The sequence below is a fragment of the Lissotriton vulgaris genome, chromosome 12 (genome assembly GCF_964263255.1).
Source record: "Lissotriton vulgaris chromosome 12, aLisVul1.2, whole genome shotgun sequence".
Lineage (NCBI taxonomy): Eukaryota > Metazoa > Chordata > Amphibia > Caudata > Salamandridae > Lissotriton > Lissotriton vulgaris.
The window spans coordinates 362,838,561-362,852,512 of NC_141700.1; the positions used below are offsets into that span (position 1 = coordinate 362,838,561).

Below are 13,952 nucleotides of genomic sequence, written 5' to 3' on the forward strand. Positions count from 1 at the left end.
ACACTAACTCTGTGAAGTTTAGCTACCATAGACTTTGTCCCGCATCACGCGTGAGAGTGCACACTCTGCACCCGAGTCCCCTAGGCCTCCTAGAAGTAATCTGAAGATTCTATAGTCAAGACCTAGCGATTCCTAAGCCTATTAGTATTGTACTTACCTGCTAGTAATTTCGCATTCCACTTTCAGAGTATATGGTTTTCCGTGCCCCTCGGGCATTTGTATGTACTGTGCTAACTTAAGTATTTTCGTAAGAGTTTTGGTTTGTGCTTAGTACCCTGTCCTCATAAAGAGTACAGGGCTGTTGTGATTCTTAATAAATATCTTGTTTATTTTCATAATACTTGTGTGGTGTCCTTTCACTTGGTATTCAAGGGGTATATGTGTGGTATAACTGCTGGCTTAACACGCCCTCTCGAGTCTTTAGCCTTAGACTGCTCGTATCCACGCTACTAGGATAGCTGGTCTATAAGGTTGACTTACAACCAATCATCAATAAGGGTTGCTGGACTGATACATAGTGTTCACTAGAATAGTGAGCACTGCATATCAGGCCACCTTCTCACAGTGTGTTTTTGAAAGAAATCTCAAATTACCACCAAACTGTAATTGGTAGTAATTTGCGATTCCTTATGCCATATTCGCACAACTTGGGTGCCTCATACATTCCATTTATGGAATCGCAATTTGCGATTCCTTAAATGCATTCGCAAAATAGGTAATCGCAAATTTTGCGATTCCTTATTTTGCAAGACAGTTTTTCTTTTATACATACCATTAAGCCTAATTGCGATCGCAAACGCCGAAATTCTGCAAATTTCAGCATTTGCTATCACACTTTTGCATGATACATATGACCCTAAAAAGCATACTTCATTCAGACCACTAACTTCTTGACCCAAAAAAACACTTTCCAATTACCAAAACTGGCTTCTATTCTGACAGAGTTGCCAAACCCATCCAGATCACCATTTGAGATTACTTAAAGACAGGTGTATACATAATTGAAGTTGCAGTACCACCACTTCTGGACGCCTCGACCGCCACTGACAGGGTTTATCTTTCTGCCCTTTTAATGAGGCCAGAGAAAATTGGGCGTCCAGGGAACTGGCTCAACTGTCTCTCCTCCTACCTTTCAAGTATCATATCATTCCTATTTCACACCCTCTTTTTGCAGAAGCAAAAGGCATAATCACAGTTCGATTCCTGTTTAATGCTTACCTCACAATGCTACAAGACCTCATCGAATTATTGAGCTGAGCACGATCTAACTGCCTATGAGACCGAGAGCATCTGAAGCTGGAATCCAAAATAACCTAGCTACTCTTAATAGATCGTGGCCTCTGCACCATTGACTAGTGGGTGTTGATGAACCACTTGAAAAATGTACTCATCCAAAAAAAAATGTGTACAGATGCTCCAGGCTACCGTCACCCTAGTCCTATCATGACTGAACTACACAAACAGTTTCTATTTACTTCAAACACTCCAAAGTGTAGCAATCAGACAAATATTTATTGGATGGAGATATTACCACATCACCGCAGCCCTAAAACAGCACCACTGCTACCCACGGCCAGATACTTCTCCAAGGCACTCCGCATACCCGTAGGCGCTTATTTATTCCTGCAAGTGAAACATCAAAAACACTTCCAGAACAGAGTCCTGTGCTCTCCACCCACAACACTGGCAACTATCCCATCCTTTTAAAAAATTACATATCTGTGGAAACTCCTCCTAAGTTCAATCCCAGGAAGCATCCAAGACCATCAAGAATTGAGACCATAATGACCTGACTTTTCCACAATAGATACCTCTAGTTCATATCCATCCAGGAAACACACCCAATCTTCTACAAAAGGATGTTAGAATGAGCATATGTAAAGTTTTCTATGATTCCTCTTTGCTGCAGTTCATGCCAGTGCGCAACTACACAATCGCAGAAACATGATAAGAGCAACCACCTGGTCATCATGAACAACCCTAAAACAGTATAGTCTACTTTTGAAACCCACATCCTTCCGAACATGAAACAGAATTCTATAATATGTTAAAAAATCCTTTATCTCCCACATCTTCACTCCCCCTCAGTGCTCAAGTAGAGCTACAGGACACAGTAAGATCATCTAGCTGATCATTACACAATACACCAATATTCTTCCTTTGTAGGCCACACAATATTTTTCCCCAGAGTTTTGATATAGCACAAACTTTACCCGGAGGTATCAGCGCCCTTTACATGAGCACCAGTTGCTTACAGACGAACACATTCATTTTTTTTGTTAGGCACAGGGAGATTAAGTGATTTGCCTAGAAACACAGGATGTTGAGCGTCCCTGTCAAAACTGTAAGCAGGATCCCCAGTGTCGAGGTCGACCGCTCTAGCCGTAAGGCCACATCCTCTCCCCAATAAACCCACATTCTTTCAAACCACTCCAGTCTAGCTACCTGTCTAAAAGAAGTGCTTTGGTTCATTGTCAGGGGTTATACAGCATTATTAAAAACAACTACACTACAATTCAGTACAGTACTGCAACCACCAAAGTCACTAAATCCTGATCCCTTTGAAGAACCCTTCATGTTGTAATTTATTTGTGCACTTTGATACAATTAACACACTCGCTGTATTTTCCCACTGATACTTCAAGTGCAATTGACTGGTAAGCCCCACTTTCTAGCAACTCTGCTTTTATCCAATGATCTGAAATGTTCTTTAGCCTCCCAGACATTGCTTATAATACAGGTTTATTGAGGCCACATTATATCTTTGATTAACAAATGTTTTTTTGGTCATTCTCTAGGTTTTCATCCATTCAATGCTATTTACAGTTTTGAATGGGTTCTTGTTCTGAAGACTTTTAAAATAAACGAAATATAGCAAAAACACTGACATCCCATTTTCACATAGCAGGTTGTTCCTAATCTGTATTTTCAAAATGACTAAAGGTTTATATTGAATACTTTCTAGTGTCAAAATGACTTTTTGTGACCCATAACTCTCATCAGAATACACATGCACTGAAACGTATATGTTTATCCGAATAAAGACAAACAAATTATATTTTGGAATTGAATGACTGAACTATAATGTTCAACACTTTCTGCATTATTTTGTGATAGGAACATATGCACAAATGTAGTAGCAGGATCAGATCAAGGGTTAGTATTACCTTTGAATAAAATAATGAATGCAATTATATGTGATTAATTTCTTACAATAACGTATGGGCCAGCTGTACTTAACACTGGACAAAAAATACTGATTGCAATTTGTGACCAGAATTTTGGACCATTGTGGTATATTGAGAACTGACCTATGTACTCAAGGGTCAGTTGTCAAAATAACAAATCGTAGTGTGTTGCAGTGTGGCCTACCTCATGAATATTATTGAAGTAGGTTGAAAATTGCAATTCACTATGATTCACTGCCATCACAGGGATGTGACCCGCTGGGATTAGTAGACCACCACATCTGTGATTGCTCTTAAATAAAGCAGTTTATGGTCTCAGCTAGACAGCACAAACTGTTTTCAATCTGTGAGCTTCAGTCTACCTATAGGCTTACCGTTTGCTTACTCCCTCGTCGCTCTCATATCCTTTGTTCCCTTATGTCCAGGTCATGCATGCGTCATGCCTCTTCTTGTGTTTAGATCTCCCCAAGAGCATGGACAAAGTACTTGTGTCCATCCACTGCCCTCGTTTTAGGACCTACTCTTTGTCTTTGAGCACTCTACACTAGTGCTTGTCTTTTTACAAGCTCCGTCTCCTCCTAACCGGGCTTCATTTCGAACTATGTATAGATTGTTAAACTTAACTAACTGCAAAGGAGCCAAATTGCAAACTGGTGTTTTTCCCAGTTTTTGCAGTTTTATATAGTCAAACTCTACCTGAAGGTATTTGACCGCTTTATATGAGCACCAGTTGCATTACAGTTACACACATTCATTTTTAGGCACATAGAGAATAAGTGATTTACTCAGAATCACAGGATGTTCAGCCTCCCGACAAGACTAGATCCTAGTTCCCCAGGTTCTAAGTTGGCCATTCTAGCCGTTATGCCACATCCTCTCCTAATAAAATATAAACATGAAAACTGCACAATTCCCCATTTTTGTAGGTATCACTGATGGAGATTGTTTTTTTTTCCCTCCCTGCTCTTTTGCACTAGCTAAACAGCAGATTAATTCAGCCTGAGCCAAGCATTGTCTGCCTTTCCCCTCCACTTTCAGAGACAGCAGTGCTGGGGCTTTGGTGCATATGTGGGCGCTTGTGTGTTACTTCAGGAAATAACTGAAGGGGCCGCCATATACTTAGGATTTTTTTTAACATTTCTCTTAAGTTCTTAATTTTAGGGAGTCTGGACACACACCTCAATGGGAAGTAAAATCACACGTTTGAGAACACAAAACATAGTACCAGCAAAGGGAAACAAAAACACTTAAAAATAATATCTATAAACCCATAGTTTAATATTCTTTATTGAAGCGCTGAGACAATTGTGCAGCGCTTTGAAATGTGAGAGTTCAGAATACAGAGCTCTTTACTTGACTTTCAGCCATGCTATTCAGCATGGCTAAAATACATTGGCATAGTTCTTGGGTTGCCAGACCTATTGGCTTTACCAAGGTTTTTGTTAATGCATACAGTTTTCCTTAAAGCAAAACAGGAAGCATGATTTAAAAAAAAAAGGTTTAACAGACATTTTTTAAGACTAGACAGTGGTCCATGTGACTACTGCCTTCTTTTAAAATGGTTTTGTGAACATTCACAAAGGGAAAAGGAGTTCTTTGGGGCTCCTTCCTGTTTGCAATTGGCTTGCCACTTCATTTGTGTAGTTAGTTAAGCATGAATGCTTTGCAACCAGATTTCGGTTGTAAAAAAGTCATAAATGCCATTCCGAATCAGTATTCAGAAGGAACAGCTTAAACATGCCCCTTCCAGATACCGATTTGGTCGCAGAAGGAACTGTGATTCTGTAACGTGTGACCGAACCACAGTTTGGGTTTGATACATGCCTTTTTGCTATCGCAAATGACACAATTCTGCTAATTGGACCTTGTGCCAACACAACAAGGCTTCTTACACCTATCCCTCAATTCTTCAATGATATGTTTACTTGTCACAGAAGTAAATGTTGTTCTCTAGTCAAATACGCTTTATTCGGTATAAAATCAATTAACCATAAAAGCACATAAATGACAGCTTAAAGTTTAACAATATAACATTTAAATAAATACAGAATATTTAAAAACCATCCATTGTTTTCCTAGTTTTGACCATAAATTAAAAAAAATTCGCAATTTGCACAGTCTGTGATCTATCTGCCAACAGTTGTAGTTTAATAAAAGCAGGGCGACATTGTCTAAGATCAAACTGTCTTAAAAAAGGAAGGGTCCACTTTTTCCTGATTACGCTGTAATACTTGCAAAACAATACAACATTAATAGTCGACTGAGCGGAGATATTGTCGCAGGGGCATGCACAAAGGTGACGTGACCAGTCATTTGTACTAGGAAAGGTAACCCATATGTACGCAAGGTCAAGGCGTAGGTATAAAAGCAACGTCCTATCATAAGATCCATCTATATCCTTCAAATAAGCTTGTAGTCTAGACATGCTCAGCAATAACTGGTGGGATCTTACTGTAAGTTTACAGATGTTACCTGTAAGCCTACTATCCGCCAGATAATCCATGCAGATAGACCTCAACTCTTTCCTAGAAACTGTTGACAGAGTCTCTGGTTTATTAAAAAACTCAGGGTGCCCAATATTTGTTAGAAAAACTTTTACATATGTAGTCAGATACGGTAACAAGTTGGTAAAGGATACATGATAACTTGGGACCCCAAAGAATTACATTGCTGCCTTTTTTCTATAACAGGACTCCAGGCAGTCGGCATGACTACCTTCCCTACTTGGTCCAGGGTTGCATTGGACCAAGGAGGAGTTTCTCCGGGCTGAACAGCTCCAGTACACCCTAGAGGGATGCAGGTGATACCCCCGACAGGGGTTTCAACCACTAGACAGAGCCACCTAGCCTGCCTGAGGTATGGTGGCATCAGACTAGGGAGAAGGTTGGGGCTTTTCTGGGCTCAACAGTTCCAGTAATCCCCAGTGAGAGGTAGGTTAAGTCTAGGCTTTTGCCTTGGCGGCCTGTTCCCCACATGTCTGGGCTGCAGGCACCTGGCAGTGCCACCTTCCCCACCCAGTGCAGAGTGGTGTCAGACCAGGGAGGAGTCTGGGGCTCCACTGGATTGACTAGTTCCAGTATTTCCCAGTGACAGGTGAGAGGGGCTTCAGCCACAATGCAGGACCACCTTACCTACCCAGGGCAGGGTGGCGGCCGAATGGGGAGTAGTCTGAGGCTTCTCTGGGATGAACAGTTCAAGCAGTCCCCACATGGCTTTCATTGCAAGGTAGGTCGCTGCAGTCCAGGGCTCCAGCCCCCAGGCAGAGCCTCCTAGTCTGCCCAGGGCAGGGTGCGCTCCACCCACAAGGGTTTGCCAAGTTTCAAGACAACCACCAGTTAGCTGGTCAGCTTTGAAATTGCGATTTGGATAAAACGGCACTAGTGACGTTTCATTCTGAAAGCCGGTCCAGTCAATGTACAGGTATGGGTGTGCCAACTCAAAGTACCGCCCATTAACCAGGTTACCAGCCAAGCACGCCTAATTTAAATTTTGCACTGCTCTAGTCACCACATAGAATACATCTCTAAAGTACTTGGAAGTTGCATCTTGAGTTATATGTGACTCCACCTCTGCATAATTGGGTGGATGCACATACTCCTATTAATAGGTGTCATTTTCGTTCTGGAGTTTCTGAATTACACTTTGGTAGATATTTATGTTTATGTGTAAATCTAGTGGTGTGGCGATGACTGCCTGTATCTTTACTTTTACGAATCAGGTCTTATGTTTGCTGCCATTTCCCTGCCATCACAAAAGGATAACACTATTTAAAAAAAAAAAATTGGAATGCACGTCTTACCACTGCAACAGCCGGCGATTGTAGTAGCTCTGTCGGCGTCATCACACTGAAATATGCAACGTTGATCATTACGTAGCTAAATGTTACCACTGGAATCCCAATTATTATCGACAAAGGTAGATTTCTAGAAAAATGGCAGAAAAAAGTTTTTGCAACAGTGACAAGTGAACTGAATAACAGAAAAAAATGAGCAACATTTGAAAGAATATTGAAGCAGCCAGAGAAATTGAAATAACGTTGCACACAGAATATATACTGGAATAGGAATTACAAGTAATAGAAGAAAACTGAGACTACTGATAAACCAGGATAAATTTGGCACAGTATATGGGAGGAAATCCGGAAAACCCTACTGGAATTTGTGGATAAACATGGAATCCTGCAATTATTGTCAATTTTCGAGTATCAGGATTTATATTCCAGTGGAAATTTTACCCCGGGAAAATGCTGATCCCGTCTTATTAATATGTCCATGGTGCTGATTTTTTCCTGCCGAACTCATGAGGGAATTAGGCACTCTCCCAGGGGCACAATTAGACCCCTTACTTTGGGGGAGGGGGGCTAACACTCCCAGCCAGGGCTGGCACTAGCACTGGTCGCACACGGCGCAACAGTCTTTTTTGGTGCCCCATACCCCATTTCCTCTTTCTCCATAAATTCCCTCAATACAACTTACTAACAATGCACCTCGTCTCTCAATAGCACATTTGACAAACATTTCAGTTTTTAATAGCGATACTCATAGTTTACTCTTACTTTGTTCTGTTATCTGCATGGTACACATTCTTTGTAGCAGGCACATTAACTCTCTGTGTTGTGTCAGTGGCAGGAGTGCCCAGGTGAGTGCACGGTGAGCGATGCAACAGTGCGAGAGTAGAGTAAGAGGAGTGACTGCAGGGTGAGTGAGGTGACCATATGGATTTAGGTGTAGAGGTAAGTGCAGAGTGGGCCGAATTAATGCATGGTTAGTGATGGGCTTGTTTGAGTGAGATTGCAAATTGAGCAGTGAGGGGGATAGGTGAGTGAAGTATCACATGACTGCAAGGTGAGTAGTGTGCTCATGAGACTGCAGAGTGAGGTCTAGGGTGAACAGCGCAAGTGCATTGTGAGTGCAGAGTGATCACTGTGATTTCAGGGTGAGCGTAAACGTGAAGTGCGAGAATGAGGAGTGAATTGTCTGAATGCAGGGTGTATTCCCAGACACTTGAAATAACTCAGCTTGTTATTGAAGGCGGAGTAGGGTTTCAGATACAAGTTAAACTATTGCTATTATGGCATTAATCAGGGACAAAGGGTGGAGGAAATAAATAATGTGCTGATCCTGAAACAAACTTCCAGTCTTATCATTAGGTTTGCCAGCTCATTAAATAAGCCGTCACCTAAAGCCGTATTTACAGCACTTATCTGTGCCCGGTGCGGGCATTTTCGTGCGGGGGTAGGGAGCCGTCGGCCAATGGCCGACGGCAGCAGGGAAGGGGTTAATTGTGTTGTAGGGCTGCCTGGATGATCAACAACTGATAATCAAAGGGAACAAAGACAGAAAAGTCACATTACAAATGAATACCTACTTTTTTGTATTTATAACCGCATTTAGTGCCAAGACGAGGTCTTTGCATTGCTGGCATTTTTCTTTTGGCACCCCTACTTTATATTCCTTTTCATGAAATGCATTCTCACTAGGGCAGTAAATGTAAAATAAAAATGTAAGAAATAGGCAGAGTGGGGGCTAAGGTGGTACTGGAACCAGAAAAAAACACTAAGCCTCGGTAACCAGTTTACAAAAGTATGTAAATAGGCAAATGGTATTTAAAGATCTGTAAAAAACTCGGGTGTGCCCGGAGATAAGACTCCAGACACTGCTGAAGCCAAGCCCACAGCAGCTCGGTGCTTTAAATGGGATAAAATAAGTTCATGTACTCATCAATGTAAGCAGTAAATGGGAAGGGGGGCAATTGGCGGCTGGGCTAGGAGGCAGCAAGCATTTAGTGGTAGCAACATTTTCTTGGTGTGCAGTTGGGCATGATAATAAAGAAGTATTTCTGTCATCTGTTGAGTATTTGGTGTTTCCTCCCATGTGCAAAAGGATACATTTGTTTTGTGATTTTATACCAATATAGATAATTTTTTAAATGATTGCACATATAAAACATGTCATATGAATTTTGTCATTGTGCACAACAGATACTGAGAGCAATTTGATTAAGAAGCCTGGATAATGATGGACCTATCCATTTTACCCTCCATTCTTTAGAGTACATCCTACACCTTGCATGTTTACAACTTTTTTCCCTCAGTTTTCTCTATTTCTCTGTTGCCTCATCCACTTTTCACATATTAAACATCAAAACTGATGTTTTACAGATATAGAGTTCCTAGATGGCCCGGACGACTCCTCAATGGACACAGCAGCATCGAGTGCTCATGGTGTGGGCACTTAACGTCCATAACATCGCTTTCCAAGTCTTCCAAGCCGTATGTATATATCGGATCGTCTAACAGGCCTGTCAATTGGACTTCCTCTGTCCAGGTCCACGCAGTGTCTATTGTTCATTTGGCACTTTTGTCCAATGTTAGGTGTACCTTGGGTCCAGGCAATCCCAGAGACAATTGAGTCAGAACCAAATAATGTTAGCATTTTTCTGCCGTACAAACTGCGTATTCTATTTCTAGTTAATGCTAGTTAATCTTTATGTAATAATCACAGGCTAAACTCCAGGTTTCAGTTAGCACTGGTTGTTCACAGCCTTAATTGCGATTAGGCAGGGTGAATTCTAGATTTGCCATGGAGGGAGAGTTGTTGCTTTTTTCTCCCTCTTCACCATGTCCTTGGATTATTTTTGGGGTGGGGTGGGGGGGGGGGTATTGGGGAGAGGGGGGTTTGGGAAGGGGTCCTGATTGTATTGTTGTTTGTTTTCTTTTTGATTCTTTTTTTCAGTCGGATTTCAATTTTAAATAGCTACCCTTTGTACTTCAGTGACAGGACCAGATTTGTGCACCCTTCAATATGTGACGAAATATTGAGTTTATATTACATTATTGCCTTCGCTCTCATTCAATATGCACCTAATTCTTGGCTTACTCGCCCATTACAGTGTATGTACCTGGTAATCAGATCATCATATGGCACAATCAATATGACTCGCTGTCAGCCATACTCCCTCTAATCCCATGGCTCAAAAAATAAAGCTATTAAAATTGTCTCACTGAAAGTTAAGGGCATCAATCACCCGATCAAAAAAAGGAAGATACTTGATTATATATACAAACAAAAAGGTGATATAATTCTATTACAAGAAACAAAAATTGACTCTTCACAGTTTATTTCTTTTGTAAAAATTTTTATTTTGCAATGAACAAAAAGAATAAGAAAACACAATAGGCCGCACCGGGGCGACACACGTGTTCCCACACAGTGGGAAATGAAGCAATGTAAGACGGTGGTAATGTCACAACGCTAAGAAAGAAATTAGGCAATGAGTCCGAGCACCTGTAGGAAAAGAAAAATCATAAATAATGCCCCTTAAGAGCTGAATCTTGCGAAATCAAATGGTCCCTTCAAGCAGGTCTTCTAGCAAACCAAAGATCACAAAAATGCACCGTCCGGTGAGATGAGGTACCTCGGTTGCAGCATTGAAAATAAAGAAAAAAAAACAACTCCCCCGCCCCCCCCCCGTGACGGCAACACAAACACACCACAATCATTCGAGATGCACACTAAAGTTGGAAGAGGTGTAAGGATCTTAATGATGCCGGGCAAACCGCTGAGGGCAGGCCAGTAGATAGGAAGGTTACCAAGGGGCCCCACACGTGCTTAAAGTTCTTGTAATTACCAAGGAAGATATCCGCCATTCTTTCCATGCTCAGGAGTCTCCAGAGCCTCGCGTGCCAAAGGGAAATCGCCGGTGCCTCCTTCCGTTTCCAAGCCGACGCCAGCGTAAGCTTGGCTGCTCCTAAGCACAGCCATAGGATTTTCTTATCCGCGCGCGTCTGGTGCTCAAGACCGGGGTCCCGTAGGCCCAGGAGCGCAAAGGCCAAAGAATTCTCAACAGGGTATCGTAGGATATCCTTGATATGGGAAAGAATTTCATCCCAGAACGGCCTGATTATTGGGCAATCCCACCAAATGTGGCGGAAGTCCCCCAGAAGGCCACAGCCCCTCCAGCACTTGTCCGAGGTAGCCGGGTAGATACGATGGAGCCGAGCCGGCACCATATACCACTGCTTGAGAGTCTTTAAATGAGCCTCCCGTAAGTGGATCGAATGATTGAATTGGGTCATATCTCGCCACAGCGCTGAACATTCGACGTCGGCGATATCCCTCCCCACCATCTCCTCCCACTGCTCCATGTAACGTGGCCTAGGAGACAATTCAGATTGAAGCAGCAGCTGATACAGGAAGGAGATGGCTCCCTTCATGGTGGATGTCCTTAGCAGAAAAGCCTCAAATTTCGAAGGGGGCCTCGTGGCTGCCTCCAGCACACCTGGCGACGTAGCCCAATGTAGTAGTTGTACATGCTTATATCTATCAGTTTGCGGCACCTGGTAATCCCGCATGCAATTAGCAAAGGTCAAAGGATCAGAGCCGTGAAACAAGTGAAGCAGCGCCCGACATCCACCCTCCCTCCATGCGTCAAAGGACCCCTCGGTAAGCGCCGGCGGGAAGGCCGGATTAAAATGCAATGGCGTGAACGGAGGTGGGAAGGTCGTCCACCGCTCATCGCCAGCCAGGGTGTCCCATACCTTCAGCGTAGTGCCCGTGGGGGTACTAATGTAAGCATTCACGGGACGATCTTTCTTCGGTTTCCAGGCTAAATCCCAGATGGACCGGCCCGCCACGCTTCGGTCCATATGCAGCCAGTGCTTTTCAGAGAGCTGCTGCGACCACTCTACCATGACCCTCAGTTGGGCAGCCTTATAACCCCTTCGATGCTTGTGACGGAACCATTCCGTCATCAGTCACGGTTGGGCTGTGCTGATGACGGAATGGTTCCATCACAACCACACCCCTTTCAATGAGGGGCAGCACAGGAGGGGAATTCCATTAGCAGCGATGGAGATAATAAAGGCGCAGGTTCGGCAGACCAACCCCTCCTTCCGACCGAGGTCGGCGAAGAACCGCGAAGGATAGACGCGCCCTGCCTCCTTGCCAGACAAATTTCAAGACCATCGTTTTGAGTTGCCGGAAGTAAGCGATATCCAGCGGAATAGGCAAGGCTTGGAATAGGTACAGGTATTTGGGGAGAAGGACCATTTTAACTGCATGCACCCTACCTAGCCAGGACAGGAATTTAGGTTTCCACCTCTCCAATTCCGCCCGGGTCTTCGCCATGAGAGGCGGGAAGTTGGCCGCGAATAACTTGCCCACCGTCGGAGTCAGGTGGACTCCCAGATAGACAATCGAACCTGAAGCCCAAGCCAATGGCGTCAACGCCCGCACCTGAGCAACATCAGCTTGCGATAAAGTCAAATTCAAAATGTAAGACTTGCCATAATTTACTTTAAATCCAGCCACAACCTCAAATTCAAGCAAAATGTCCCTAACACAGGGCAGAGAACTAGCCGGATCAGCCACCGAGAGCAGGACGTCGTCCGCGAAGAGAGAGATTTTGTGTTGTTCTCCCGTGAACGGTATGCCCTTCACACCTTCGTGCTCCCTCACCGCCATCGCCAGGGGCTCAATACTGAGCGCGAATAACAAGGGGGAGAGGGGACACCCCTGTCTGGTGCCCCGCGAGTGTGCGAAGAAGGCCGACAGGTGGCCATTCACTGCCACCCTCGACCGTGGGCTGCAAAAGTTATGTGCTATTGTTTGTAGCGTGTTGGTATGCAAAGGTTCTGTTGCTAGGGGGAGACTGGGCGGGACAGTGGTTGGTGAACAGGCCGTTAGGAGTGTGCCTTATCCTGTCCAGTGGTGACCGTATCTATGAATACACCTACCTGTATTGAAATAAATCAAGTTGGAGTTTTCATGAGGCACAACGTGTACTTTGGCGACGAGCTGGAGGCAGTTACCGCCTCGCCAACCCATGCTATACTACGGGTGAACAGCCTAGGAGGTCTTCAGTTTTCTTTCCAAAACAAGAGACTACTAACAAAAGATTTAATGTGTGGTCTTCTTCAGACAAAAACAGAGACTCTGACTATAATGCTGGTCCAAAGTGCTATGAGTGTGTTGCTTTTCACTAAATGTAATTAAAGCTTTGCTTCACTGTAGTATGCCTCTCTTAAGTAAAGTGATAACCTGTCTGGCTTCGTTTCCCTGCCATTCCATCTAGGTGTGAGGCTCCAGATGGCTCCCTGCCGAGGACAGTTGAATAAAAGGAGGTCTGATGGCCCCTTAACTTTGCTATGGTCCCAGCTGGCATCTGATAAGCAGCTTGCCACCTGAACATTTCTGCTGGGAATAAAAGCCGACATTGTGCAGGTGCAGCAGAATGTGTCCTGGATTCTGAAAGTTTCACCGGGCCAAGTTTACCATGTTTCTGTGGGGCCCAGCCTCTTAGCAGGGTAGACAGCATCCACCATGTGAAAAGAGTGGGTAGCAGCAGTCTGCTTACGTGTACCCTCGTCTTGTGCCCTGTACAGGTAGGTAGAGAGAGTAGATCAGCCAATGCAAGGCAGTGGGTCATACACCTCTTCCCCTTTGCTGGTTCAGGCAAGTGCTGGGAGGTGCACTCTTGGCTCGGATACCACGTTGTAATTACATTTTATTTTATTTCCCGCTTCTCATGAGACATGGCAGGGAGTAGGCCCTGTGTCACACACCTAGAGGCGGCTCCTCCGCTAAGTCCGAGGAGTGTCGTCCCACTGCTTTTAAGCAGTGTAAGGAAAGGAAAAATAAAATTATAATAACTTATTGTTTCTAGCTGCTTTGCAGGTGGGTGGGGCTGCTCTGCTCTCAGAGCAGGGCAAGGAAGGAGAGGATTGCCCCCTCCAAGTGCACATAAATGCTTAGCTGCATTGCA

General features: G+C 43.8%; 1 protein-coding gene across 3 annotated transcripts in view; it reads right to left on the bottom strand.

Annotated features, from left to right (window-relative positions):
- Positions 1-13,952, bottom strand: part of SLC7A9 (solute carrier family 7 member 9) — a 1,176,401-nt gene that overhangs the window by 358,958 nt on the left and 803,491 nt on the right. For all 3 annotated transcript variants that reach the window (XM_086945130.1, XM_086945132.1, XM_086945131.1), the window contains exon 8: positions 6,988-7,111. In XM_086945130.1, the coding sequence (XP_086801256.1) occupies positions 6,988-7,111 (124 nt within the window). The remainder of the gene's footprint in view (positions 1-6,987; positions 7,112-13,952) is intronic.